The following is a 27,470-nucleotide window of genomic DNA, read 5'->3' on the forward strand; positions in this document are numbered from 1 at the left end:
CCGATTCACTTTGTTATACAGCAGAAACTAATACAACACTGTATGTTGGAATGTCTTTTGTTACAACTGCTATGGACTGAATGTTTGTGTCCCCCTGAAATTCATGTTTGGAAACCCTAACTCCCAACGTGATGGTGTTTGGAGGTGGGGCCTTTGGGAGGTGATGAAGGTTAAATGAGGTCATGAGGGTGGGGCCCCCCGTGATAAGATGAATGTTCTTATCAGAAGCAATCTGCAGGCTGGGTTGAGGGCCTTCACCAGGGACCTGAATCAGCTGGCACTTTGACCTTGGACTTTCAGCCTCCCTAACTGCGAGAAATGACTTCCTATCGTTTCAGCCCCTAGTCTATGGTATTTTGTTTTGGCAGTCCCCAGCCAACTGAATAATAACAAACCCCTTGCCACTGTATCTGAGCCCCGGGAAGGGGAGGGGAACAGATCTGGAGATTGGGTTCAGTCCTGTGGCCAGTGGTTTATTGGATCATGTCTAGATACTGAAAACTCAATTTAAACACTCCGAACGCCAGGCTTGAGGGAGCTTCCAGTTGGTGAAAATGTGGATGTACAGAGGGAAGCTCACACTGACCGCTGCGGACAGGAGCGCCTGCATCCGGGACCCTCCTGGACCTGGCCTACTTCTTGTGCTGCTCAGTTACAGCCTTTATGATAAAATGGTAGTCGTAAGTATAACACTTTCCAGAGTTTTGTGAGCCATTCTAACAAACTGTCAAACCTGAAAGGGTTATGGGAAGCCTCCAGTCTGAAGCGTGGGTAACCTGGGGACCCCGCTTGCAGCTGGCATCTAAAACAAGAGCAGTATCGTCAAGTCAAGACCATGTCCTTCAACCTGTGGGACCTGACATAATTCCAGGTAGTTAACTGTCAGAATCGAATCAATCTGTAGGCCACCCACACACCCAGTGCTGGAGGTTGTCAGAGAAGCACGTTAGGGGGAGGGTTCCAGAACTTTCTCTTCTTCCCAAACGGAAACTCTGTCCGCATTAAACACTCACTCCCCGTCTCCCTCCCCAGACCCAGCAACCGCCATCCTACTTTCTGTCTCTATGGACTTGACTCTCTAGGGACCTTATGTAAGTAGAATCCTACAGTAGTTGTCCTTTTGTGACGGGCTTATTCCACACAGCATAGTGTACTCAAGGTTCATCCGTGTTATAACACGTGACAGAGTTTCCTCCCTTTTTAAGGCTGAATCATTCCCATGGTATGGATTGACACACTTTGTTTATCCAGTCATCTGTTGATGGACATTTGGGCCATTTCCACCTTTTGCCTGTTGTGAACACAGGTGTACAAACATCTGTTCAAGTTCCTGCTTTCAATTCTTTTGTGCAAATGCACAGACATGGAATTGCTGGATCACGCGGTGATTCTATGTAGAATTCTTGGAGGAACTGCCGTATTGACTTTTTTAACCATATGGTTTAGGGGACTCTCATAACCTCTGATCCTGGGGAAGCTGGAAAGCCCTTGGGCCCTAGACAAGTAGCCAGACAATGAACATCTTCACTGACATCTGCACATCCCTGACTCCTAGACCAGAGCCGGGCCCGGGGGGGCTGGTGGGAGGGGGGCTGCTCCACTCCATGGCCTCAGGGGATCCGCAGAGGAGAGTAAAGCAAGGCCAGCAGCAACCACAGCAACGGAGGGAGAACCTTGGAAGGCAGTCCAGCCACCACCTCAGGACCGATCGCGATAGAGGTCTCCTCGAGGCAGCGAGCATCCCAGGACCCCCTCGTTGCCTGTGCGAGCCTGATGGGAGGAGCACCGCCGTGGTCGCGTGAGAGAAACCGACACCCACGGAGCCAGGTGACCCTCACCTGCGGATCCTGGACACCCTCATGACCCAGGGAGAAGGTGTCGTTATCCTCATGTCACAGGTGAGCAGCTGCCCCAGATCACAAGAGCCAGGCCCACACGTGTGCATAGGTGCTTCGTGACACGAGAGGGTGGGTAAGACGCCACCAGCACCTGTGGCCTCAGCATGGTCCTTCCTGTCTGGGGCTGAAAAGAACTACACAGGCCTCTTCTAAACGTGCCCTCTCCGCAGGATCGGTTCATTTCCACAGCGCACATTTCACTGATATCTACTCTAGGACAGTCATACGTTACCTTTAAAAACTTTTCTTTTTAAACCATCCTCTCTGGAGGAGACCCTAAGACGAGGAGGCGCGCCCCACCCTCGGCGGGGCTCCCCGGCTGGCCCCGAGGGTGGGATTGGTGCCGGCCGAAGCTCTCCTTCCCCCTGGAGGTCAAGGCAACTGAGTGCCATTCCTTTCCTACTTAGTAAATGTCTTGTCTGCGCACCCACGTGTGCACGGGGCCTGCGCGTGTGTGGGCACGTGTGCTGTGTGTGCGCGTTTGCACGGGGGCGTGTTCTGTCCGGGCCCGTGTCTGTTGTGTGTGCACGTGCGCACGCGTGTGTGCAAAGCACACCAGTGCCGCCGCACCGTCTCTCGGACCTGAACCAGCTCTCCAGCCGCCCCAGTTCCGGCCCCAGTTCTCTCCGGCCCAGGATGGAGGGAGAGGCGGGACCCGGGTGCTGGCGGGCGGTGAGGGCGGGGGAGGCGCCGTCAGCTCCGGAGCCCCCCCGGAGACCACACTAGTCCGCAACTTAGGCTGTCGTGGTGGAAATGCGTGTGATCATTACTTTCATCCCGTCACAAGAGTCCGACCGGTGTTCCCCGCGGGTGGGCACCATTCAGCCCTCGTGGGGCCGTCACGTGGCCTCACAAGCCCCCCCCCGGGTGGGGCAGGGCGGGGTCTCTCCCGACGGACGGGCAGGGCCCCTCCCCGCCAGCAGAGGGCGGCGCAGGCCCACCCGGGCGCCTCCGCGGGGCCTCGGCATCTGTAGGAAGAGCCTTGTCCAGACTCATCTGCCGCGGCCTCGCCCCAGAGGAGGGGCTCGGTGTGCAGGTCCCGGGGTAGCTCCCAGCAGTGGACGCGGGGCTGTGGCCGTGGCCGGGGAGATGCCGCAACGACAGCGGCCCAAGGAGAACCGGCCCTTCTGGGGCTGTAACAGCCCCTTGGGCTGCCAACCGTCCAGCTTCTGCCTCCCCCCAACCCCCTACCCCTCAGCTTCACCACGAGGGACCCCGCGGCCACACCTGCGTGGGAGGGGCGCACACAGGACCAGCTCGCAGGTCCCCCACGGCCCCTCACCCTGGCCTGGGGCCTAGTGACTACAAGCACCGGGGGCCCAACTGGACACGTGGGCTGTAGGGGCCACCGGTCAGCCGGGCAGCCGTGCGTCCAGAGGCACCAGCAATGTCTCGCTGAAGTCGGGGTCACTCGGACTTTGGGGGCAGATGGGAGCCCGGTGACAGGAACCTGGGCATAGCTCCTGCAGCTTGTGCCAGGGCTGGAGGCCGCCCAGAGCCAGTGGACACACACATTCCAGGACCTGCCAGCCTTCCGGGGTTCTCCAGGCGGCTCCCTCCTGGGCAGCCTCAATTTTGGGGTGCAGCAGACACCTCTCCAGGGTGCCGAGGGAGGAACTGCAGGCATTCCCTCTCCACACTGCAGCCTCCAGCACAGAAGCTGGGCCAGGAGGGGGTCCTAGCATCTGGACCGGTGCCCAGCTCAGTGGGTCTCGAATGACCTGATTACCCACCCTCATTTTGGGGTGAACCTAAGAATCTCAGGGAAGAGGGTTTTTGAAGAGTGTGTGGACCATACTCGTACGTCAACACCAGGGTCCCCGGACGGTTCCCCGCACCCCGAAAAGTCACAGAGCTACCTGCCAAGTAGCACAAATGTGCAATCAGTAAATACCACGCCTCGGGCACTTAAAAGAGTCAAAAACCAAACATTGTCACACGGGTGTAGACGTGCCGAGAAGACAACTGGGGCAACTGTCCTTGGGCTGGGGGGACCCGGGGACAGCCCAAAAGCAGCTGCCAGACCCACCTGAGACGGGGGAGACACACTGGATTCTCCCTCTGCCTGCCCTCCAGTCTCCCATCTGGGGGGTCCTGACTCCCCAGGAAGAAGCCAAGGGACACGGGGGCACAGATGCAGGGGAGATGTCAGGCCAGGGCAGACGTGACTTCTCTTAGTGAGTGAAATCTGACAACTATCAGAATTTACAAGCTCTGAAAAACCTCCCTAAAAATATTTCAAATACTCAGAGGAACATTCTTAAAGGAAACCCAGATCAGGCTAATGTGGTGGAAATTCTCCCATGAAGCTTTAAAAAAACAAAAACTCCTGTGTAGTTAATGCAGGATTCTTTGCCTCTTAAACACAATCAGTTCCCTAGACTCTTCTACGAAGGATGCAGAAAGTCATACAGAAAGAGATTGTGGCAATGATTTTATTTGCTGCAAACACCAACGCTCATGTCTGGAGACTTGGGGACCTCAGGCTGCCGCAAGGCACTTCTTGATGAAGTGGCCCACCAGCCGCTGCGGCCGCTGCTGGTACTCGACCAGCACCTCATGGGGGGTGCTGATCTGGTCACCTTCCAGGCGGTTGAGGAGTGTGACGCACACCACGGCCGCTGCAAAGAGCAAATGCCAGGTCAGTGCAAAGAGCGGGGTTCTAGCTTAGCTCACAGAGACCAGCGTCCAGGCCTCAAGGGAAGGGGCTGACAGTGGCTTCTGATAGACGGAGAACACGAGAAAGCCGAGAGGGCCGCGCTATCCTGTCCTGTCCTTATCCTTTCCTGCCTTTGTTCCCAGAGATTCCCAAGCAAACCCCAGGACCAGCTCGGGGGCCCTGCACTGCCTTGAAAGGCAAGGTGATGTGACAGCTGTGAGGCAGGTATTCTGGAAGGCAGAGCTGGACCTCCAAGGGTGAAGCCAGGAACTGCAGTGGATTAGCCCCAGTTCAGAAATCCAAAGAGCTCTGAAGGCCAGACTCATTGTAGAGGCCGGCAGCGAAGCCTGCCCAGAGCCGAAGGGGGGACTTGCTCCTCTTTCTGGTCTCTGAGTGGCACGTGAATCCCTGCAGAGACACTGAGGACCCCGCCTTGGACCACGTGACAATCCAAGGAGGTCCGAGCGCAGGGGTCCAGAAACACGCCTTGGGGGCAGGGCGGGGGCAAGGCCAAGGCTGGCGATGGGCGGGCCCGGGAGGACGGGGTTGGGGGTGCGGGTTGGGGGGAGTTGGGGGAGCTGCGGCCGAGGGACCCCACCTCGGAGGCCGCAGGCATTGCACATGGCGGCGAAGACGGACGACTCCATCTCGATGTTGCGGATGCCGGCCTCGTAGGCCGCCCGCAGGTACTCCTGCTTGTCCTTCTCCGCGTAAGAGCAGAGCGCCCCGTCCAGGCGGCCTTGCCCTGGGGACGTGGAGAGCCGACGCTGGCCCGGGAGCGCCCACCTCGCATTCCACCGCCACCCCCACCCCCGGTCATGCAGTAAACGCCTACTGCATGCCCGCCCCGCCCCCCAGACAGAGATGCTGTCCAGCCCGACGGGCCCCGCCTGCCCTCGACCCACCGGCCCGCGAGGGAAGCGGCGCTGAGACGCACGCCCGCAGCGGTGCGGACCCCCGGGCGGGAGACCAGCGCACCCCTCACCTTCGTAGAAGTCCAGGGTGCACATGGTGTTGCCCACGACCGTGGGGAACTCGCCCAGGTCCGCGGAGCACCGCGCCAGCTCCTGCGCCAGCTGCTCGTCCAGGTGCGTGTTCCGGACCACCCGCTTCCCGAGGACAATTTGCTCGAACTCCTGCTTGAAGCAGGCGTCCAACGCCTGCCGGGTGATGACCACGGAGCCGGGCTCCACACCTGCAGGAAGAAGCGGGTGTCCCGGCTGCAAGGGGCGGTCAGGGAGGGCAGGGCCCCGTGCGCGCACTATAACACTGAAGGGTCAGTCATGCCCTAAAAGGAAATAGGTAAGGATCTCTTTTCAGCACCAGATTTTTTTTTTTCCAATGCGTAGACGCTGCAGAAAGTACAGAAAAGTGCAAAGACGACAGTGAACTTGACGGGTGGCCCATCCCCGCAGAGCAGCGTCTGTCAGTTGCTGCTGGAACTGTCCGAGGCTCCCTTTACCAGCAAGTGTTCAGCTGGTCCCTGTTTTGTACCTTTGTATTATTTCAGGTTTTGAGTAAGGAGCACTGGGGCACCCCAAATCCGGCTCCTGCGGTCACCAGCTCATGACGCCCTGGCTTCCCTCCAGGACTGACCCACCGGAGGTCCTGCTTCCTGTGCCTCTCTGGGCGTTTCCAGGATTGTACAGACGTCACTCTGCTCCTTGCTCTTTGGTCTTGTAATAACTTTGCGTGGGGTTTGACCAGGAGCCTTTCCTACTACCACACTACTGCTTACTTTAACGTGATACTGGTTTTCCTCAACATTTAGGGAGGAGGAAGGAGCCAGGAGATCTGTCCCAGAGCCCCACGTCTGCCGCTCTCATGAAACAGGGGCTTCCCTGGTGGCACAGTGGTTAAGTAACCGCCTGCCAATGCAGGGGACACAGGTTCGAGTCCTGGTCCGGGAAGATCCCACATGCCGCGGAGCAACGAAGCCTGTGCCCCACAACTACTGCGCCTGCGCTCTAGATCCCACGAGCCACAACTACTGAGCCCATGTGCCTAGAGCCGGTGCTCCACAACAAGAGAAGCCACCACAATGAGAAGCCTGTGCACCACAAGGAAGAGTAGTCCCCACTCGCCGTAACAAGAGAAAGCCTGCATGCAGCAATGAAGACCCAACATAGCCAAAAATAAATAAATTTTAAAAAATAAAGTATAAATTGTGTCTCTACTTTAGTTTAAAAAACAAAAAAACGTGGCCAATTGCCAGGCTCGGGCTCTGCTTGCCCCCTGCATGTTCATCTGGACTTCCTCTCCCTTGCCGCTTTGTCCCTATTCTGGTCAACGTGGACTCTCCTCAGGTGTCTCCCCACACCGAGTGCAGACCTGGAAGAAAGCTCAGATGGAGGCTTTCATGAATTCATGGGGCCTAGGATTTTCAAGCCACTTCAGCCCTCAAACTGGAAGGTGCAGCCCCCCTCCCAGTGTCAGCTGTTCTTCCTCACACAGGCCCTGCCCTTTGCCGGGATACCTGTTGGCCATTTCAGAATTCTCACATCTGGCAGAAACCCTGGAGTCACCCAGTGCTCCCTCCCGAGTGGCGGCCCATGCCAGCCACCCACTGTTCCTCTTTTGGGGTTTGTGGGGACACCATGTCACACTTTGCTGTCGGGGGTTTGGGGTCTGGCTCTATAGTTGATCTCTCCATTTTTATGGGGCGATTCTGGGAGACTCAAAATCCACCCCACTCCCTCCAGAATTCTCTCTCTGATTATTTAAAATTCCTCCAAAGCAAGAACTCAGGAAGGATTTGCTGGAGCTCCTTGCCGACGCTGGTGCCATGTGCACAGCCGCGAGTCCGCTGGGTCGATGGTATCACAGACTAAGTGTGCACAGCCTGGGAGCTCGCAGTCATTGGGGTGTTTTCCCGAGAACAACTCCTTTCAACTTTGAATTACAATCTGCAAACACGGATGCTATCCATCAATCTGTCTATATAGTGAAAAGAAAAATGAGATAACGCATTGAGAAGATTTAGGACCTACAGCAATCCTCTTTCATAGCGAGAAAACCTAAATTTTGGAAACAAATGCACAGAGGCCAGGCTGATGGCAGCAGACCTCCTTCCAGCAGCTCCCAGCTCCTTGGCGGGAGCGAGAATTACTAGAACCCAGTTTTCAGCAGAAAAACCGGCCCAGAGTTGGGACATCAGAGTAAAGCAAGTTTGCCTCAAAGACTTTGGCTGAAAACTCAACGTGAGAGTTTTACTTTCTCATTTTACTTGCTCATTGCATCCTCTTCTTTCTTTGTTGTCTTTGCGATGTTAAAAAAATTATGTTGCGAACGGGGGGTGCTTTCAGGCAACTTAAGGACACATCTGAATTCTGTATTTGTATCTCTCTCTTCCCCCTTTGATTTTCCTGTAGGTTTTCTCATAAGGTGCTTCACATCCTTGCAGGAATAAAGAGGAGTGAGCAAAGTGAAGGAGAAAGGCAGAGAAAAGAGGGATTAGCAAGAATAAAAAGAGAAGCAAGCAAACAAGAAGGCACACGTTGTATAACTCCAAAAGGACGGGTTTTCGGGTGCCCGTGGCCTGGTGCCTTTCTGTGCCTATTTCTGGGGGGTGGGTTGGGAGAAGTAGCTGGACCAGAAAAACAAATAGCAACACGCCTGCTGCTGCTGAGCTCTCCTTGGGCACGGCCCAGGAGGGAGCTCTGGGTCCCCACGCTGCCCAGCCGGCTCCCTGTGGCGCTCTGCACACTAACCTATCCCGCCAGAGGTGCCGATGCGGATGAGGGTGACGCCGGAGCACCGGGCGTGGTACAGCATCTTGATGAGCTCGTGCAGCATGATGGCGATGGAGGGGACGCCCATCCCGTGCTAGAACCGGGGAGAAATGCCAGCGTCACACTCTGGTAGCACCTCTGTGGGTTCTGCGGTGCATTGCTAACTGGTGGTAAAGAAGATGAACTTCCTAACGTACATTTAAAAACTATGAACACTTGGGGAAGTGTAAAGGTTTGCACGACGCTGTCGAATGGATGACCCCTTTGATCCACACCACCCGTGGAACAGATGGCAGCTGAGGACCAGAGGGCTGCTGTTGCTAGGTAACAGACAGCCCCTGGCGTGGGAAGCCCCGCACGCGTTTTCCCGTTTCTCCACACGCTCCGCCGCAGCCAAACTCGGTAACTGGCTGGTGGCTCCACCTCCGCGGTTCCGCCTGGGCCGTTTCCTCCGCCTCCGCATCCCCGAAACCGCCTTTCTTCAGAGGCCCTCCCGGTGCCACGTCTGCCGGGAGCTGCCCCTGCGGCCAAGCGCTCTTTGGAGAACGTGTTAGTCCTGCAGTCTTGCTCGTGGGAAGTGCCTCCGTGGATTATCTGGACCTGAATACGCCTTGGATCTTGGGTGTGTCGCGGGTGGTTGGTGCCACCAGACGTCTCAGCTGCCCAGAGGGGTGGGCGCCTGTTCCAGCCTCAGGGGCAGCCTTACTGTAAGGCAGCACTTCCTCTAAAAATGTTCTCTGCAAAGGGAACCAAAACCGGAAAACGAGAACCCCAGAGGTTTCTGTGTTCACCCATCGCCGAACCGCATGTGTGTGAAGTAACACAGGCGGCCAGTGAGGGGGCCACTTGGTGCCCGGCTCTCCTGATGGCCCTGGTCCAGGCAGAGCAGCGTCCTCCCGGGTCTCCAACCTGGGTGCTCACCGTGTGCGCACAGCTGGGTGGGTGCGTGCGTGTGTCTGTACGTGTGTATCTGTCTCTCCTGGAGACGCGCTCCACGACCTCTGCAGCCCAGCCCCAGCCTCCCCTCGACTCCTGTTTCCTCTGTCAGGCCGCGTGCAGGGCGGGGATGGGGCCTGCAGGGCCAAGGGCTGAGCCCACCACGAGGGCAGGTACTCACGCTGACCGACAGCACCGGGCCCACTTTATACATGACGTAGCGGTCGGTGCCCTCACAGATGTCAGGATACTCTGCACCTGGGTGGTCAAGGCCCAGCTCCACGGCCATGTACTTGATGAAGGCTTTCATCCGGGAAGGGCTTCCCCCAACACACACAAACTGCAGACAGAGAACAGAGCCCCCATCAGCACAGGCACTGCACCCCGTCTGTACAGCGGGGGTCCTCAAAGTGCCCCCCCGCCAGCGGCGGCAGCATCTCCTGGAACTTGCTAGAAATGCAGGTCCCTTCCCTGGCCCCCCCGCATCCGGGGAGCCAGTAATGTGTGCGCTAAGGAGCCCCCTGGTTATTCTGGAGCTCCCTCGAGTTTAAGAAGCACTGGTTCATGGACTCACAGCTCGGAGCAAGAGGCCCCAGCAGTGCAAAGCAATCAGCTCCACACAAGGCAGGACAACCACACCCTTGCCCTCTCCGGGCAGGAAAGCCCAGGCTCCACGCCTGCCCGGGCTCCGTGCATCGTGTGCACAGCAGCCCACGGCACTGGAGAGAGCCGGCGTTTGGAATGAGATGCTGCGGGCCCCTCAAGGTGCAGCCAGGGCCCCACAGCCCATCTGTGACATGGGCTTCTAACCGCTGTTTCCCCGGCCGGCAGAGGCCCAAATGGCCAACCTGTGGAAAGGGCCGGGGCCCGTGGGGGCTCGGGGAGCCGCAGCTGCGCGGGGAGCGGGTGGCTCTAGAAGTAGATCCTTCATCTGCAAAGTGCCATACGTGAAAGCGTCAAAAGAAAAACAGGCAAATAAGCCAGTCTTAAGGACTTGGTGATCAAATAGTTATTAGTCCCTTAACATAAAAAGGAAAATTTCTATAGCCTAGAAAAACTTACAGGTTAAACTTAAGGAAAAAATGAAAACTGAATGAATTAAGAACACATGAAAAAAAGGGGAAGGGATAAATTGACAGATTGCGATTGACGTCTACACACGACTGTCTATAAACCAGATACCTACTAAGGACCTACTGTAGAGCACAGGGAGCTCTATTCCATACTCCATAATGACCTATATGGGAAAAGCGTCTAAAAAAAGAGTGGATATATGTATATATATAACTCATTCGCTTTGCTGTACACCTGAAATTAATGCAACATTGTAGATCGACTAGACTCCACTAAAAATTTAAAAACAAAAAGACAACAGCACATGGAAAGTCATCCCTCGCTTTGAAACGAGCAGCACAGAAGATCTGGGTGGCTGACAGGACGTAACCTGGTCATGACTTTACGATCGCGTGAGGCAGCCCCGGATCTACGGTCACTGGCTTGTTTCAGTTTTGAATTCTAAACGTTAGCCCACTTTTCCACACGGGGATTAGACACTTTAAAAGTCCTCTGCGAGGATGAGTCAGGACCAAACTAGCTAAGCAGATGGATGTGCATCTTAAATGAGAGACAGCAGACACATGCGGCTGCTCCTCCTGGGTATCCCTCCCTCCCCTAGAAAAGGATTAGTGTCTGCTCCTTTCTAGTCTCTCAGTGAAGCATTAGGAAATTTATTTTACATTGTTTCAACTATAGGAACAAATACGGCAGTCTCTGTGATCGTTTTCTTGCACTCAATAGTTCATATTCTTGAAAGGTAACAATTTGCAAAAATCCGATCAACATATAACTTCAAGAGCCCGTCCTCTGTCATCTCCGCCCTGTGTGGCGCAATCGACCTGTGTCACCTGAAAGGGGGGTAATCTTGGGGCAAATGCCCAGAATCAAAACCCCTGCTTTTACCTTCACGTCTCCAAACATAGTCGGGAAGTCGTGCGTGCTGGTGCTAAGGCTGAAATGGTAGAGGACATCTTCTTCCATTGCAGCCACGTGGGGATTGCAAAGCTGTACAAAGTCGCTGTCCCAAAACAGGAAAGGAGGCAGTTTAGAGAACCAGCGTCCAGGGCCTGCGCGTCCGGAGCCTGTGCTCCGCAACGGGAGAGGCCACAGCAGTGAGAGGCCCGCGTACAGCCACAAAAAAAAAAAAAAAAAAAAAAAAAAAAATTCTCTCTGCAAGTACTATACTCAGGGCAGCTCCAAAACTTGAAAATGGACCTCAGAACCCATGGGGAAGGAAAGGGGGGGACAGGTGTATGTGTGGAATTAGGTGACCCACACGTGCGAGTATCCAGAGCAGTTCCTGAGGGACCTCCCAGAAGAGAACCAAGGAGCCCTAAGCTGGGTTCCCAGAAGGCAGCATACGGCCCTGGACCTCATCAAGGCGAGAGGCCACCAGAACCAGGAGAGGTCACCGCCCAGGATGGGGTTTCCCAGGGAACCCCAGCAGAGGTGGGTGGGGACGAAACTGGGAAAAGTGGTGGATTTCAAGTCCATGTAGGAATTGAGATTAAGACATAAAATTCTTGCTTTTCCAGTGATGAAAAAAATTCGTATTTTAGGGCAAGATGAGAACATTTTAAATATAAAATTTTTCTCTGCCTGTTTCCGCCTCCCCCCGACTTTACTGTAGATTGTGCATCTGCATTAACCAGACCTCCTTGGGAGATGACCTTCCTTCTTCATCTTGTGAGGGGCCTTGACGACCCATGACCCACTACTCACTTTGTACCTGTAGATCTGGATTGTGTGCACCGTCAGCAACACATCATTTGACATACAACCCTTTGTCTCAAAAAGTTGGAACTGAGGGCCATAGTTAAAGAATTTCTTAAAGCCAGGGAGGATCCTCAAATTTTTTGTGAACGGATTACCAAGATGGGAGGCCACTGGTCTGTGGTCTGACTAGACTGACCAGAGCTGATACTCAGAGCTTGATAGGAATTTTTTTTTTGGGGGGGGGGGTTCTCCCCTAAACTAAGTGAGGGAAAGTCAACATTCCAACATAAATGAATGGGCATGTCAGTCCTTTGATACACTGAGAAGGCTACCCAATTCTTTGAGGAATTAAAAACACAGCTGCCCTTGCTTTACAAATCTAGTATTTACAGGACCTGAGGTGTGCCTTCAGAAACGTCTCAAAGCTTACCAATCCTTTCACCACTCCAAAATCCTCCCCTATTTATCTTCAGAGGCTTGAGGAAGAAAAAAAAAAAAAATCCTGGCCTTAAGAGAAAAAAGTCCTCCTAGGAGGAACTTGCCTTTCTCCTTCTATGCCTTTGAGATGCAAATATTCTACCAGATCACCTCCAGAATGATTATCTCTTCAAAATCTTTTTAAAATGCAGATTTCAGGAAAGCAACTCTTACCCAAAGAAAAAAACAAAAGGGGGATAGGTAATTTGGAACTTGACTTGTCAAGGACACACAAATCTTAAGTGTCTTCTTCATAAATATTAGTAAAAAGGGTTTGGCCCTCTAGACAGGCAACCCTGTTGCATCTGCCAGAAACCCAATCTGAATCCAACTTCTTTTGTAACTGAAGGGACTTCTATTATTGTTCGTGACTCAGGGCTGAAATTGCGGAACTTTGGGATCTATGGGGTCTCTGTCTGTGTGTCTGTATGTGTCTAACTGTATTGTCGATGTGTAGTATTGCCAAAATTAATTTGTATAAGAGCTCTATTTAATTGACTTAAAGGAAGTTAGCTGCTACTTATATACATACCTAGAAATATAAAAGAAACTATCTCGAATGAATTTCAGAATCGTGTGAGCTAGGATTAATTTTAATTTCATTAAAATTAATTTTAATGAAAGCAAATGGTTTAATACAGACATGTCTTTACAGTCACCAACATTAAGTAAAATACTCTTACTGTACCCAGGTTCACTAGAAATTACATAAGATCTTATTATTCCTGTTACAAAATTTGTCAGCAAGAAAAATGACTTGGTATGCTAAACTTTTAAGTGAATTAAATGGAAATGATGAGAGTTTTGGTGTAAACTCTAAAGGAATAATTATGTTTTAGGAATGTCTGCTTAAAAATAGTCTCTCCAGATTTAGATAACTTGAATCTTTAGAGTTTTGTTAGATTAAGTTAAATGATGGGAATTCATTGACTATCCAGAATTTATTTCCAAATAAGATACTGAAACATTAATTACTGAACATAGGCTTCCTTTTACAGGGAAACTAAAGATATTTAGGACTATTAATAAAAATATATTTGGTGCCACACTAAGACATTTTCTGTTAGAAAAAAAAAAAACGATGTGTTTTCTAGAAATGGTAAATAGTATGTGTAAGTCTGCTAATGTGTGGGATGCTAATGTTTGGGATGCTAATGTAAAAGACAGTTCATAATTGCCTATTTGTTGGTTTCTGCTGGATACCAGGTTTTAAGGTTAAGAATTATAATATATATGTAACTAAAGCCACTAAAATAATAAGGGAAACATTTCAGTATGCAAGGAAAGTAGGAGGCATGTTTTCAGCCAAAGAAGGTATGAGGAATGGAAATCATTTTGTTCAAGGGAAAGAAATTAATTCTGTCCTAGAGCTGTTTTTTTCTGCATAATAAAGTAAGGGACAAAAGACAGAACATTATAGAAGGTGTGTGGAAAATGGAACACTGAGAAAAGAGTTCTGTGTGTGGTGAGGCTGGGATGGCATTGAATTGAATTAAATACATTTGTTATTAAGAGTAGCTGATGCAAGACTGGAGTTTGGTTTTCTCTCTCTGTTAAGAGAATAAAGTTTTCTTGGAACATTGAGTTGCTTTTGGTAATGGATTGTGTAAGTTTCTTTGCCTTTTAAGTGAGCCTTTTAAGAGAGCTGTGTTTGCTTGTGAAATATTTTATTGTCACTTTAGTTAAGTGAATTAAGTATTGTTCCACAGTGACCTATATCCTATTTGACCAAGTGTTTTAAAACTTTTTTTATATTTTGACAAACTCCCAAATATCAAATTCTCCCTGAAGTTCTTTTGACCTCTAGCTAACTTTGGGGTTCTTCAGAGAGGACCCCTGAAGCATCTCAGAGAGAGGAATATTAAACTAATTAAGCTTATTTGGTATGTTAAATTACATGGGAAGCATTGTCAAATGAGTGGTGATAAACCTTCTTAGGTTATATTGTATGGGTAAATATTATTAATATACATATTCTAGAAATTATATGGAGTGCCTAAGAATCTGATATGTCCTGGTAAATGTTTATAGTCATAATTCTAGTTCTTGTCTTAAAATGTTGTATAACACAGCAATAACCAAGTTTCTTTGACAATTGCATTGTAATCAGATCTTTAACCTTGTTTTTTTAAGTTTTTTTGTCATTTATAGACTGCTTCATCTTCAAAAAGATTCATAGAAAGGACTTTTTGGGAATTCCCTGGTGGTCCAATGGTTAGGACTAGCTGCTTTCACTGCAGGGATCTGGGATCAATCCCTGGTTGGTGGTTTTGCTTTTTGGGTTTTGTTTTGTTGTCATTTTGCCACGCTGTGCAGCTTGTAGGATCTTAGTTCCCCAATCAGGGATTGAACCCGTGCCTCCTGCAGTGAAAGCCCCCTGCAGTGAAAGTGCAGAGTCCTAACCACTGGACCACCAGGGAATTAATTCCCTGGTTGGCGGTTTCTTAATCTGTTTTCCTGGTATAAGGAAACTCTTCTCCTCAAGCTAATTATGACTTACAGCAATTTGGGTAAATTACTCCCTTGTAAGTGGAATTGAGACATTTATCTTTTCTTTCTACCTGATCTCTCCAGAAATTGGAAACTCTTAGGTTCCCAGCAGCTTTATCAGGTAATAAAAGTAATTACCTGATAATTGTTAACTGAGGTCTGTATTTACTGCCTCAGACTCACTTCTCAGATGATTCCTTGTTGCTATGTTACATTACTGTAGAGTTTGTTTCTGAAACTTATCTCAGTCATCTATCTTCCGAGGAAGATCACACGTGCCATGACCTGCAACCAGGGGATTATGCATATGGGAAAAGATATCAGATAAAGGACTCTTTACAGCCACCTTGGAAGGGACCATATCAGGCCTTCTTAGACTTCCACTAAGACCAACACTATCAGCACCATTCAAGCTAACATTACCACCAATATCACTAAGTGAGACCATCCTACCTGGCCAATTTAATGACACCTGTTCTGAACTTGGCCATAAATACTCCTTTTCACTAGATGTTAAATATTGGGTAGCTCTTAACAGGACTCAGTAGACCTACGGAAAAGTTTATGGCCTTGGATTTCCCTGGGTTGGTTAGGAAGACGCATAGTTGCTTTCCCTTGGGCTTAAGTTCACCTGCAGGTATCCTTGAAAACAACCCCTGCCAATCTGCCTTTAATATGAGGACTCTGGGTTTCTATCAGTTTTCCAGTGGTATGACCATTTGGCCGAGATATTTGTTAACTCGTCTTATGACATATGAAGAATCAAATTTCTGTTCTGAATGATCATCTTCCAAATTTAGTAAAAATACTAGGAAAATGGTTTGGTTTAGGAGGATCTTCGCTTAAACCCTTACTAATGACATTAATTTTACTGTCAATTTTGATCACATCCATTGCCCACTATAAATTAATGAACATGCACAAGGTACATGCAAGGTTAAATTGGCATAAATTCTACTGGACAACTTGGAACTGACAGTCCTTGCCAGGCATCTTACTAATACAACCCCTTAAAAGGAAAGAAAGGAGCGGGCTATTAGGTCTGGACATCAAGGGACACGATGAACCCAGGGCAGGTAAGCAACCACCCTGGCATCAAAGGAACAAATATTTGATCACCTAAGGCTTTCTATCAAAAGATTAATGATCAGAAGGGAGAAATTGATGAAAAAGTTCATATTTTAAAATTTAAAATGAGAAAAATTTAAACATAACATTTCCTTTGTCCATTTGGATCCCCTCCCTTCCCTTTAGTGTGGGTTGTGCCTCTGTACTAGCCAGACCTCCTTAGGAAACAGCATTCCTTTTTAATCTCATCAAGGGTCGGGACTCCTTAAGAGATAACCTTCCTTCTTAATCTTGTGAGGGGCCATGATGACCATGCCCACTACTCTGTACACGTCGATCTGGATTGTGTAAACTGTCAGTAACACATAATTTGGTATTATTACTCTTTGTCTCAAAAACATACATAACCGTGCTTTGACCTCTTATGGGTGAAACAATGCTCAGAGCTTTCTGAAAAACTGTCTCCTGGGTTATAATCCTCAGATTGGCTCAAATAAAATTTTCCTTTTCTTTCTTAGATCAACTACTGAGTAATTTTTTTCATCAACACCAGCAATGCACAAATATACATAAAAGAGTGGCCATGTGAATCACATAGTGGAATAATGAAAAACTGCAAAGGAATAAGGAAAGTATTGAAAGGTCAGAACCAAGAGAGAGCTGGGAAAGAAGCAGGGACTGTGACTCAGAAGAGTGTCCAGATGTAAAGAAACCCCACTGGACACAGGTCTGGGCACCCCGAGCAAGTGCCCAGACGTCCTTGGGAAACAAACATCCCAAGGCTACGAGCAGCGGCCCTGGCACCAGGTGCCAGGGGTCTTCAGCCAGCTCAGCTGTATGCCCACTGAGTGGTCAGTCCTCCGGGCTTCAGGCTCTGACATGAGAACCAAGGTGTCCACGTGTGTCAGCTCTTAGAAAACTGTGTGGCTCAAAGTCATCACAGTGATCCTGAGCCCAGCCGCATGCAGGTCAGAGCCTTACTTGTGATTTCCAGGTTTCTTTGTTTCAGCCCCTGGGGAGGCCATCCCTCCGCTGAGGCAGGACCCTAGGAGAAAACAGCACAGAGTCTGTTAGAAGTAATAGTCAACATTTTAGGAGCGTATTTGAGCGCATTTCGATTGGAGTCAAGGGTGCAGGGGAGTAGCAGATGGAGAGAAGGTGGAAGCACAGCAAGGACGTTACTGACAGCTGCAGCGTGAGGCCCAGGAGGCCTGTGTGATTGGTTGTTTGTCGCATTTGGACTTTGTAGCCTGGAGGCATTTACAACTTAGATTTCAGTTTGCTGACACAGGCTGCCTCGGCATTAGAGACACCTCAGGCCAATGGGTTCCTCGTTTAATTACTTGAACACCAGTGGATCCAATAGGAACCAAGGTCACTCGGACCGTCAGCAAGGCCACACTAACCTGTGGAAGGTCAATGCCATCAAGAAGAACCCGACACATTCACATCACATACACGCACATGTATAAGACCTGAAGGGCTGATAATTCAGAGCGGAGCTGGCAGAAATGTGCCCAAAGCAAGCCTGGGTTGGCATCTCCTACTCTGGTAGGAAACCCTTCTTCACTTCCTGGTCCCTCAGCCAAGACTGCCTTGACCCAACAGACCACACCTGGGTGCCTCACGCTTCTAGAATTTTAACTCTCCTCCAGCAGGCCTCAAGGACAGCTCAGGGGGCAGAGAGGGGCCCGGCAAAGGCACCAGCTCTTGAGGGCCTGCCATGAAGGGAAGGGAAAGACCTGAGGCAGGTAGGGATCAACCCCTGCCCTGGTCCCGCTCCAGAACCAGAGGAAGGGAAAACCATGAGACACAACTGCAGTTCTTACTGGGGCTCAGCCACCAGTGCACTGACCCGACACCAGTGCCTGCAGAGCTGCGCCCGAGCACCTGCTGGGTGAACTCAGTGAGTGGTCTACAGTGGAGCTAGCTCCCCCATCCCCAGGTCAGGTTCTCTACCTGCTACCTCACCAGCCACTTACCAGAAAACCAGCCTCACGAAGCTAAAACCCAAAGCCCTCTTTTTGGAAAAAAGGATTGGTGGCCGCTCTTACACTTAGATCCTGACCATTTCTGGCAAATTCTGAAAACCAAAGAATACTGTCATAGTTGGGTCTGGAGCACCGAGTTTCCTGGAGTGCTGCCTTGTCTCTCTTCACCTAGCCTTCACCCTCCCTTAGCATTTAGAGGACACTTCTGAGGAAATGGCAGCCTGTGAGTCAACTGCAAATTGATTGACCCCAAGGAGGGGGGTTATGGGAGCTTCCTCTCTATAGCCAGTGGGTCAGAAGCACAGATGATAACCTGGACTTGTGATGGGGGGCGGTGGGGGCGCAGGCGGGCAGTCTTATGGGACTGAGCCCTCAGCCTTTGGGGTCTGACACTGTCCCCAGGTAGACAGTGTCAGAATTGAGTTGGATTGTAGGACCTCCTGGTGTAGGAGCTGGTGTGGAGAATTGCTTGGCGGTGTGGGGAAAACAAAGTAGAATTCGACTTGATGATCAGAATCTTAGGTCATAATTTGCCTTTACAGCATCCATCAGACAGACTGATGCAGACAGCCCAGCTTCTGAAGAAGTCTGGCTTCCAGGAAATGCAACCCTCGGCGCCTCCATCCTGCAGTCAGCAGCCGCTGTCCCTCTGGGATCCACCTCACTGTCTGCAGTAAGTGCAGACGTGCCTTCCGGGGAGGCCAGCCCACAGCCCTCATTATCGGCTCTCCCCTGTCCACTGAGAGATGAAGCAGGGCTTGGGGTCACCTCCACCTGCAATCCGTCCCCTCCTGGCTGCTGGCTCTTCCTCTGGGGGTAGGGGATGGGGAGCTCAGAAAGAGGAAAAGTTAGAGGCGCCTTCCCACAGGGCAGCAGCTGAATCAGAGGTGCACAGTGCACCCCAGAAGGTCCCCAACCCTTATTTTCCAGGAAAGGAAGCTCAGCCGCAGAGAAGACATCCTGTCTGGCCTTGCAGAGAGAGTGTTGCTCTCTAGGCCGGGTGGCTTCTCCTGCCCCTGAACCAGAGAACCCGTTTCCCCTGCCTCGGCCTTGCCCTCTGCTGCCCCAGACCTGGGCTCCTTCCTGAGTCGGCTCGGGTTCTGCTTGCCCTCGTCCTCCCAGTGCCGGGGGAGTGCTCCCCGCCAGGCTGCGACCCCGCCCTCCCCCCACCCCCAAAGCAACTCCTCCTTAGGCCTGGGCCTGATCCTGCGGGCAGCAAGGCTTTACTGAACCAACTCTGTGCAGAGAAAACCGCAGACTTTTGCAATGTTCTAACTGGAAATTTCCCCACTAAATATCTTACGACACTTATAGGTGGAGTGAGCACACAGGCGGGTTCACCAGAGCCACATTTTGCTCTCAGAAGGACCTGGGTGTGGAGGATCAACGATATGGCCACCACCACCCACCACCCACCCCCGCCCACTGAAACAGGTCAAAGGTGGGGAGGAGGTGGACCTCTCAAGTTACTTCCCCTGAGACCAGTGAGAGCAGAAGGGGGAGCCCAGGGGACACTCTCCTCTCACTGGCAGGCTGGTCGCTCGCCCAGACTCCCCCTTATTCCATTCCAGAGGCCACTAGCAAGGGGAGCGGGCCCCACTGTTGTGAAAGGAGACCCTGGTGATGATTAAGAAGGGAGCGCTAACCACGCAGGGGCACAGGGCGATGGAGGAGTCTCAGAAGAAATTTTCAAGTTAAAAGAAAAAGTGCATAAACTTGCAGGCAAACACATGGCACCAGTCATTCCTGTAAACGGGGAATGTTACCTCCATCAGCCACCGCAGCAGCCCCCATGGTGTACCCCGAGGGGACTCAGGATGGAAAAAAGCAGGACACTGGCCCCAGGTAGTGAAGATGCACATCAAAGGACTGATTTCCATGAGCTCAGACTCTTGCATCTTACCACACACAGAAAAGCCCTGAAATCATTGAGATGCCTGCTTTTCCGATTAATAGTAATCTTTTAATTACATGTTTGTTTGTTTTTCAGCAAAACCCCCTCTACATCCTGGCTTCCCCCTTACCTCTTCAGAGCAGTCCCTCAGAGCTTTCTGAGAGGCTGTGGGCTGGGCTAGACCTCAGTAAGGCCACAGCATAGAACATACTTCCCAAATTTTAGGTTGTGCATTTTTTTTCAGTCAACAAGCTGCATTATTTTTTCTAACCATCAAAGGAATCAGGAAACAGGCCCAGGAAATGCTGCAGTCCCTTTACCAACGAGGCCAAAGTTTGGTCCACTAGGGTTTAACATGGAGAAGAAGGGTCCCCCAGGGTCCACTGCAGTCTGTTCAACCCCGGGTCACAACTTAAGGCCTGGACAAACGCTCGTGGGGGGATGCCCCACCGTCTGCTCTGCACGCAGAGGCCCAGGGCGGGCACTGTCCAGCACTGCCCTTATGCAGTGCAACTAGGCACGGTCATCCATAGGTGAGCTCATTCAGAGAATGTAGGGAATGTTTCCGACAACCGCTTTTTCAACTGTTTTCCTGAATTAGTGTTATCATGCACCTGGACCTGCTTCCTCCAACAGATAGTATGTACGTGCATTTCCTAAGGACACACACTTGACATCATACAGCGGACTTCCAGCCTGGACATCATCCCAGGTCGAAACGTGTGGAGCATCCACTTCGTTTCCTCCGTGGCCGAGAAGATCCAGCTTGCCAAACCCCATCATTGAATTAGCGCCACAGCGCTGTCCAACCAGGAAAGACTCAGTGTGGTTGGTGTGTCTGCCCTGCCTCAGCCCCTATGGCTGTGGATGGAGCCGCAACATCAGGGGGTATTCGGGCACTTGCCTGGTACTTGTAGTTCACCTTTTTAGTAACTTAATGCCTTTCTAATTAAGTATTATCTGTAAGATAGCAGGAAGTGCTAAGCATTGCACACGTTAGTCATCCAATGTGTAAAATCACAAACAGGTAGCTGTCCTGGCTCCTCAAGGTGTACTTATTCAGGTTAGAACCCGCACCCGCTGTGGTGTGTGTGATCTGAAGGGAGATGAGAAAGACCCAGGGCTCCGAGAAGCTGGAGTCCACTGCAGCAAACATGAGTGACCGTGAGCTGCAATGCAGGTCGGCTGACGGAGAGCCAGGGAAAGGTGCGAACAGCGCCCAGAGGTCTATCTAGTTCAGCGTGAGGAATGTTTCTTAGTGGTCCCTGACTAGGAATAGCCAGGAAAAGATGCGGCATAGAGAGGACAGGACTAACGGTATTTACAACAAGGAGACGTGAAACCCCATGAGATGTGTGGAGGGCGCAGAGCAAACAGCTCAGCCAGCTCAGCATGGGGAGATAGGATCGGGGCGCTGGTTAGGGACCAGGTGCCCAGACAGCCGTGTGTCACCACCGACAACCGTCCTGGGGGTGACCGGGGGACTCGGAAAACCTGGAAGCAGGGAATGACGGTCAGAGGTTTGTATATTGGATCCACACGAAGGGCTCCAGAATGAGCCACTGTCACATAACAACTATTCTGAGCTAAAGACTTTGAGTTCCCGAAAGCCCGTACCTGCCTGAACCTAGAGACTTCCAAACATGTCACGACCCCTCCTAGGAAAAAACTCTTTTCTCTGAAAAAAACCCAAACAGATATTGTCCTATCTTATATCTCATCTCTTTTCCTAAGGGACCATTTGTCTCTCCGAAGTCCTCTGTGTTTCCCTAAGTGCCCTTTCTTTGCGGTACGCGGGCCTCTCACTGTTGTGGTCTCTCCCGCTGCGGAGCACAGGCTCCAGACGCAGAGGCTCAGCGGCCATGGCTCACGGGCCCAGCTGCTCCACAACATGTGGGATCTTCCTGGACCGGGGCACGAACCCGCATCCCCTGCATCGGCAGGCGGACTCTCAACCACTGCACCACCAGGGAAGCCCTCCCCACCCCCTTTTAAGATGGTATATAAGCCCCAAATTCCAACTACCTCCTGAAACCACATTTTCTCTGAACTCTCCCATACACATGTAAATAAAAATCTGTCTTTTCTCTTGCTAATCTGTCTTTTGTCTTTTTAATCTGCAGTCCCCCAAGAACTGAATCTAAGAGGATAGAAGCTTTTCCTCCCTGCCGTTGGATTTGAGAGGCACACAGTGTGAGCAGAGATGCAATCAGAACAGGAAATTGTGGCACCTTCTGCATCCAGGAGGCGAATCCAAAGGGCTGGAAGGTGGTATCAGGGTGAGGCTGCCAGGGATGCCTGTGTCAAGTGGGAGGATAGGGAAAGAAGGCCACAGTGTGATGTTCCAAGCAAGGGGTGAGGTTGGACGTTTCATCAGAGGCACTGGGTTCCTGCACAAGGTGCCTGCAGCCATCACCTGAGGCAGAAATGCTGGGGGATACAGGGCCGGTAGGAACTAGGCGCCTGGGGCCGAGTCCAGTACTAGAGAAGCATGGACTTTCCACTCTGTCTTTCAGGGGGCAGCAGGGTCCCAGGTGAGCCCTGGTCCAGAGACAGGGCTTCCAGGAGAGCTGACAGCTTTCCCACAGCCCAGCCGACCAGTGGCATGAGACCCCGCTCCTGAGGACGCCGCCGACCTGGAGCTGTCTCAGAAAGCATTCCTTCTAACAAACACTGTCCCAAGGGCCGCTGGTGTCCTAAAGTTGTCTCCTTTCACCTTCCAGGACCCCATGTTCTCTAAACAGGAGGGTTTCACTAGATTCTGGCCGGGAGGTGCCACCTCCCAGAGAACTCTGATCCTGGCTCTGGGGTCTCAGGTTCCTCGACTGTTAGGGGACCCGATGGGCCCACTGCCCGGGGCGCTGAGCCAATAAACACACCAGGTGCTTCTGATTAAAGCAGGAGCCTTTACTGCTGGTAACAAGTAAGGAGACAGGGAGCTAGCCATCCAAGCACTGTCTCCCCAGCAGCAGGATGGGGACGCTTTAAGCCAAGGGCACATGCGTACTCATGAAAGGGCACACGTGACCTTCCGTGTAGATTGGAGTTCTGGACGCCCTTGCCTAGTGGACAACATGCTCCAACACACAGTGCATGTGCAAACATGGCGGCAATCCCACCCTTGGGGCAGAGATTTTAGCTTTAAGAAGAGGCAAAGGTCACTCTAGGTTGACAAAATCCAGGCACCTGATTGAGTAAGTCACGTGGGTCCCAGAGGTCAGCAGGTCAGCGTCACCATCCCTTAGGCACCAGTTAATCTGGTGGTTGGGCGCTTAAAGGGGTTTGGATCCTGCAAAACAGCTCAAGAATGTGCTTCAGGCCGATCTTTACCTTTGAAACAGAACTGGGAGTCTTTATGACTGATTTCTTGTCTTTGCTATGGTGACTTCTCTTACCTGAGAACAGCTGGTTGTTCCTGAACTATTTGTTTTTTTAAATCATTAATTACTGAGAACTACTCTCTGTTTCCACCTGAGCCACAGGAGGCCATCGCTCACCTTCCGCCCAGCCACCACTGAAGGGAGCACAGTGCGAACGAAATTCGCACTCTAGCTCTCAATGTGGGCCTGTCGGCGCACGTTACAATTTCCCTGTTGCCTGTTCTACTTCCGTGAGATACGACATTATCTGGTTTGACCCCACCCCTTCCTTACTTAAGACTGTCTCAGCAACACTACCTGTGCAAAGTCAAAACGCCCTCCAGGTGGTTTCGGTTTTCTTGTTTTGTTTTTGTTGTTGTTCTGTTTTATTTTAGTTTTAACCCACTAAACCAAATTCAGATAGGTGGGTTACTTTGGCATATAGCTAAGTGTGTAAACGTTTATAACTTTTTTTGGGGGGGGTACGCGGGCCTCTCACCATTGTGGCCACTCCCACCGCGGAGCACAGGCTCCGGACGCGCAGGCTCAGCGGCCACAGCCCACAGGCCCAGCTGCTCCGCAGCATGTGGGATCCTCCCGGACCGGGGCACGAACCCGTGTCCCCTGCATCGGCAGGCGGACTCTCAACCACTGCACCACCAGGGAAGCCCATAACATTTTTTTTTTTAATGAATGTATTTCAAAAGTGAATCTGTGTGCGTGTATATGGGAGAAAGGGAGAGAGAGAAGGGGGCAGGGAGGAAGGGAAAGAAATGTCCAGGGTTTACCTTTAAGAAGTGGGAAAAGCTGGAAGTTTCACTTTCTGTTATATGTTAGTTTTGGTTCTTTTTTTTTTTTAGCAGTGAGTTTGTATTAATGTTATGATTGACGAAAAAGTCCACTTGGACAAAAGCCAATGTAAAGAAAAACTACTTTGTCTGTTTCAACTGAAGTGTTACTTCAGTGCCCACCAGGGCTGAAAGTCCTAGAAAAGAATATAATTCATGCCTGATAAACCTGGGTGAATTAAGGAGTCTACTAGAGAGATCACTAGAATGTCAGTTTGGCCTCTGAAAAGGGAAAAAAGTCATGGAAGACTGGCTGAGAAGTGGCAGAGCGGAGCCCAGTGCTGAGAGCCTGGCAGAGTGAAAGCAGACAGGATGGGAGGGGTTGGCAGGGTGGGAAACTCAGGTGGAGGCAATCTTTCTATTCAGGGAAATCGAAAGTCTTTTAAAAGCCAAGGTCACAGCCAGCGAGTAGAACCAAAGGTCTCTGTGACCCGGAAAACAGAATAAGTGGGGAAAGATGGGCCAAAGTGAGGCCAGGCTAGTCAGGGCAAGGTGGCGGAGAGGCGGACGGAAGGACGCAAAGCAGCCCAGGGGAGTGCGGAGCGCAGGGTCGCCACGCCTGGAGCCGGCCTCGCAGGCCTTCCAGGAGATGGCCCGTTCTAACCTGGATTTCAGACGGGGTTTCTCTGCAATTCACCATCGGCGGGGAGCCGCCCAGGGCAGGGCTGACCTCTGGCGAGGAGGGCCAAAGACCGCCAGTCCTGGAGCGGGGGGCGGTGGGGGCAGGGAGGCTGCGGGCCGGTGACCTTGAGTCCCCGGGTCACGCCCCGACCCCGGAGCCGGCGAGGCTGCCCCAGGTGCCAGTCTTAAGAACAGCCTGCTGCGTACAAGAGCTGCAGATGGACCCGCTCCCCGGTGCAAATCGTATTTGTGTCAGATACTCTGTGATTGAAGTTTCCCTTTTGACCTGCCGGACACCTCGACGCCAGTATTTTACGGTGTGACACTTTGTTGTCTGTTGGCTCAAGGCGCTCACCTGAGTCTATTTGAACTCTGCAAGTACGGCAACACTCATTCTCCAAAACGTAATTTCCCCTGTCCCCCCACGAGAAGGGGACGTTCCAAGTGCTCCCGATTCCCTTCCCGCTCAATTTGGACTGAGGAAGACGTGCCCAGCTCCGCCACGCGCGCATCGCCTCCGCCAGCTGGACCCAGCATCCAGACGGCGCCCTCCGCGCAGTCTTCCCCGCGCGCCCTCCGCGCACAGCCTCCCCGCGCGCCCTCCGCGCACAGCCTCCCCGCGCGCCCTCCGCGCACAGCCTCCCCGCGCATCCTCCCCGCGCGCCCTCCGCGCACAGCCTCCCGGCGCCCCTCCCCGCGCGCCCTCCCCGCGCGCCCTCCGCGCACAGCCTCCCCGCGCATCCTCCCCGCGCGCCGTCCCATCACATCCTCCCCGCGAGCCCTCCCCGCACATCCTCCCCGCGCGCCCTCCGCGCACAGCCTCCCCGCGCATCCTCCCCGCGCGCCGTCCCATCACATCCTCCCCGCGAGCCCTCCCCGCACATCCTCCCCGCGCGCCCTCCGCGCACAGCCTCCCCGCGCGCCCTCCCATCACATCCTCCCCGCGCCCCCTCCCCGCGCGCCCTCCCCGCACATCCTCCCCGCGCGCCCTCCCCGCGCGCCCTCCGCTCACATCCTCCCCGCGCCCCCTCCCCGCGCGCCCTCCCCGCACATCCTCCCCGCGCCCCCTCCCCGCGCGCCCTCCCCGCACATCCTCCCCGCGCGCCCTCCGCGCACAGCCTCCCCGCGCGCCCTCCCATCACATCCTCCCCGCGCCCCCTCCCCGCGCGCCCTCCCCGCACATCGTCCCCGCGCGCCCTCCCCGCGCGCCCTCCGCGCACATCCTCCCCGCGCCCCCTCCCCGCGCGCCCTCCCCGCACATCCTCCCCGCGCCCCCTCCCCGCGCGCCCTCCCCGCACATCCTCCCCGCGCGCCCTCCGCGCACAGCCTCCCCGCGCGCCCTCCCATCACATCCTCCCCGCGCCCCTCCCCGCGCGCCCTCCCCGCACATCCTCCCCGCGCCACCTCCACGCACAGCCTCCCCGCAGATGGCCCCGCGTCCGCGAGCCCGAGTCGCCTCACCGGCAGGTCGGTGATCCCCGAAAGCAGGACGCCGGCCGCAGACACTTCGCGCGCAGGGATCGCCACGGGTTGCGCCCGACGCGTGCCAAGAGCTATCGGCGAGTGAGTGGAGTAGGGCTGCCCGGGGGTCCCCGCCCTCCCGCCAGCCCCTCCTCCCTTCCCGGGGCCCCTCCCCTCCCGGCGCCCCCGCCCCACCCACGCCTGGTTTCTTGTTCCGCAGCGGGCAGCGGCGGGTGACCAGCAGGTTATTCTTGAAACCGGTTGCCCCGCCCACGACACCTCCCTGCGGCTTCCTCCCCGCCTGACAGCAGAGACCTGGGGGACAGAGGTGACTACCCGAGGTCACTGCTCATGCCAGAGCCCGGGTGTCCGCGGGGCCCACCCCGAGCGCGAGCCGGGGGGCCGGGGGAGAGTGGCAGAGAGGGTGAGGATGGGGAGCCCTGGGCCCCGGGGTAGGAGCGGGGCCGGGCAGGCCAGCGCGGTCCGCTGGGTTTCTGTTTGGGACCGTCCTGGTCCTGGGAGCACCCGGCACCCAGGAGGGCCCGGGAGGAAATGACTCATTCATTACCACCAGCTGAAGCGGCGGAACTGCCTCCGGGTCTCCTGCCAGCGCCGCCTGTCCCGTCACGTACCCGGACGGGGGGGTGCGGGGAGGAGGTGCGGGGAACCCTGTTCTCTGGGGCGGCGGATGGCACTGGCCTCCTACCCCTGGGGGATGAAGGCCTCCTTTTCCTTCCTTTCCAACAGGCTGCACACGAGCCAGAAAACCAAATACCAAAGACTTACCTATTTGTTAAGTTACACCTGGTAAGTGTGACACCTGGAAACAAGTTGTGTCCAGTCTTCTCTAAACCACACAGGTGAACCCAGCCCAGCCCCGGCCAGCTCCAGCGCGGCTCCCTCAGCTAGCAAAGCCAAGGACGCCCCGCCGTCACCGCCCCAGGCCAGCCCAACCCACCAGAGAACTCCAAAGGCTTCTGCAGAACTGGTCGCCCTGCACCAAGTGGTGACACCCATTCAGTCGGGCTCACCCAAACCCCAGAGTGATTCCAAGGTCGGATTCTCCCAAAGCTGAGAGTATTTCAGAGATACTCAGTGAGGCTTCCTGCTGCTTCCCACCGGCCAAGTCCCTCTGCAGCCCAGGGCGGCCCTACTTCCTGGATGCCTCTCAGAGCCACGGTGGAAACCCTGAAGAAACCCATCAGGAGGTCATGAACCAACATCACGGGGCAGAGCCAGCATTTGATCCTTAATGAGACAGGATG

The 27,470-nt window shown here is 53.0% G+C and overlaps 1 protein-coding gene across 4 annotated transcripts; it reads right to left on the bottom strand.

Moving 5' to 3' along the window:
- Positions 1 to 4,319: 4,319 nt before the first annotated feature.
- UPP1 (uridine phosphorylase 1) lies at positions 4,320 to 26,312 on the bottom strand. 4 transcript variants are annotated; one of them, XM_079711433.1, is made up of 8 exons: positions 26,206 to 26,312; positions 17,013 to 17,076; positions 11,184 to 11,298; positions 9,406 to 9,564; positions 8,268 to 8,382; positions 5,543 to 5,752; positions 5,156 to 5,258; positions 4,320 to 4,519 (listed from the first exon to the last, which is right to left on the bottom strand). In XM_079711433.1, exons 2-8 carry the CDS (start codon positions 17,054 to 17,056, stop codon positions 4,477 to 4,479), a joined length of 789 nt encoding a protein of 262 aa, XP_079567559.1. In that variant the 5' UTR covers positions 17,057 to 17,076; positions 26,206 to 26,312; the 3' UTR covers positions 4,320 to 4,476. The 4 variants fall into 4 exon arrangements, with proteins under 4 accessions (XP_079567559.1, XP_079567556.1, XP_079567558.1 ...); XM_079711430.1 differs by having other exon boundaries at positions 5,156 to 5,302; XM_079711432.1 differs by having other exon boundaries at positions 5,156 to 5,324.
- Between the last annotated feature and the right edge of the window lie 1,158 nt (positions 26,313 to 27,470).

The sequence above is a fragment of the Hyperoodon ampullatus genome (assembly GCF_949752795.1).
Source record: "Hyperoodon ampullatus genome assembly, chromosome: 9".
NCBI lineage: Eukaryota > Metazoa > Chordata > Mammalia > Artiodactyla > Ziphiidae > Hyperoodon > Hyperoodon ampullatus.

Coding starts and splice junctions, on each gene's coding strand:
- UPP1 (XM_079711430.1), bottom strand. CDS start 17,056: ATGGCCTCCCCAGGGGCTGAAACAAAGAAACCTGGAAATCACAA. Junction 11,299..17,012: donor AAGAAACCTGGAAATCACAA/GTAAGGCTCTGA, acceptor GTTTTGGGACAG/CGACTTTGTACAGCTTTGCA. Junction 4,520..5,155: donor CAATGCCTGCGGCCTCCGAG/GTGGGGTCCCTC, acceptor TGCTCTTTGCAG/CGGCCGTGGTGTGCGTCACA.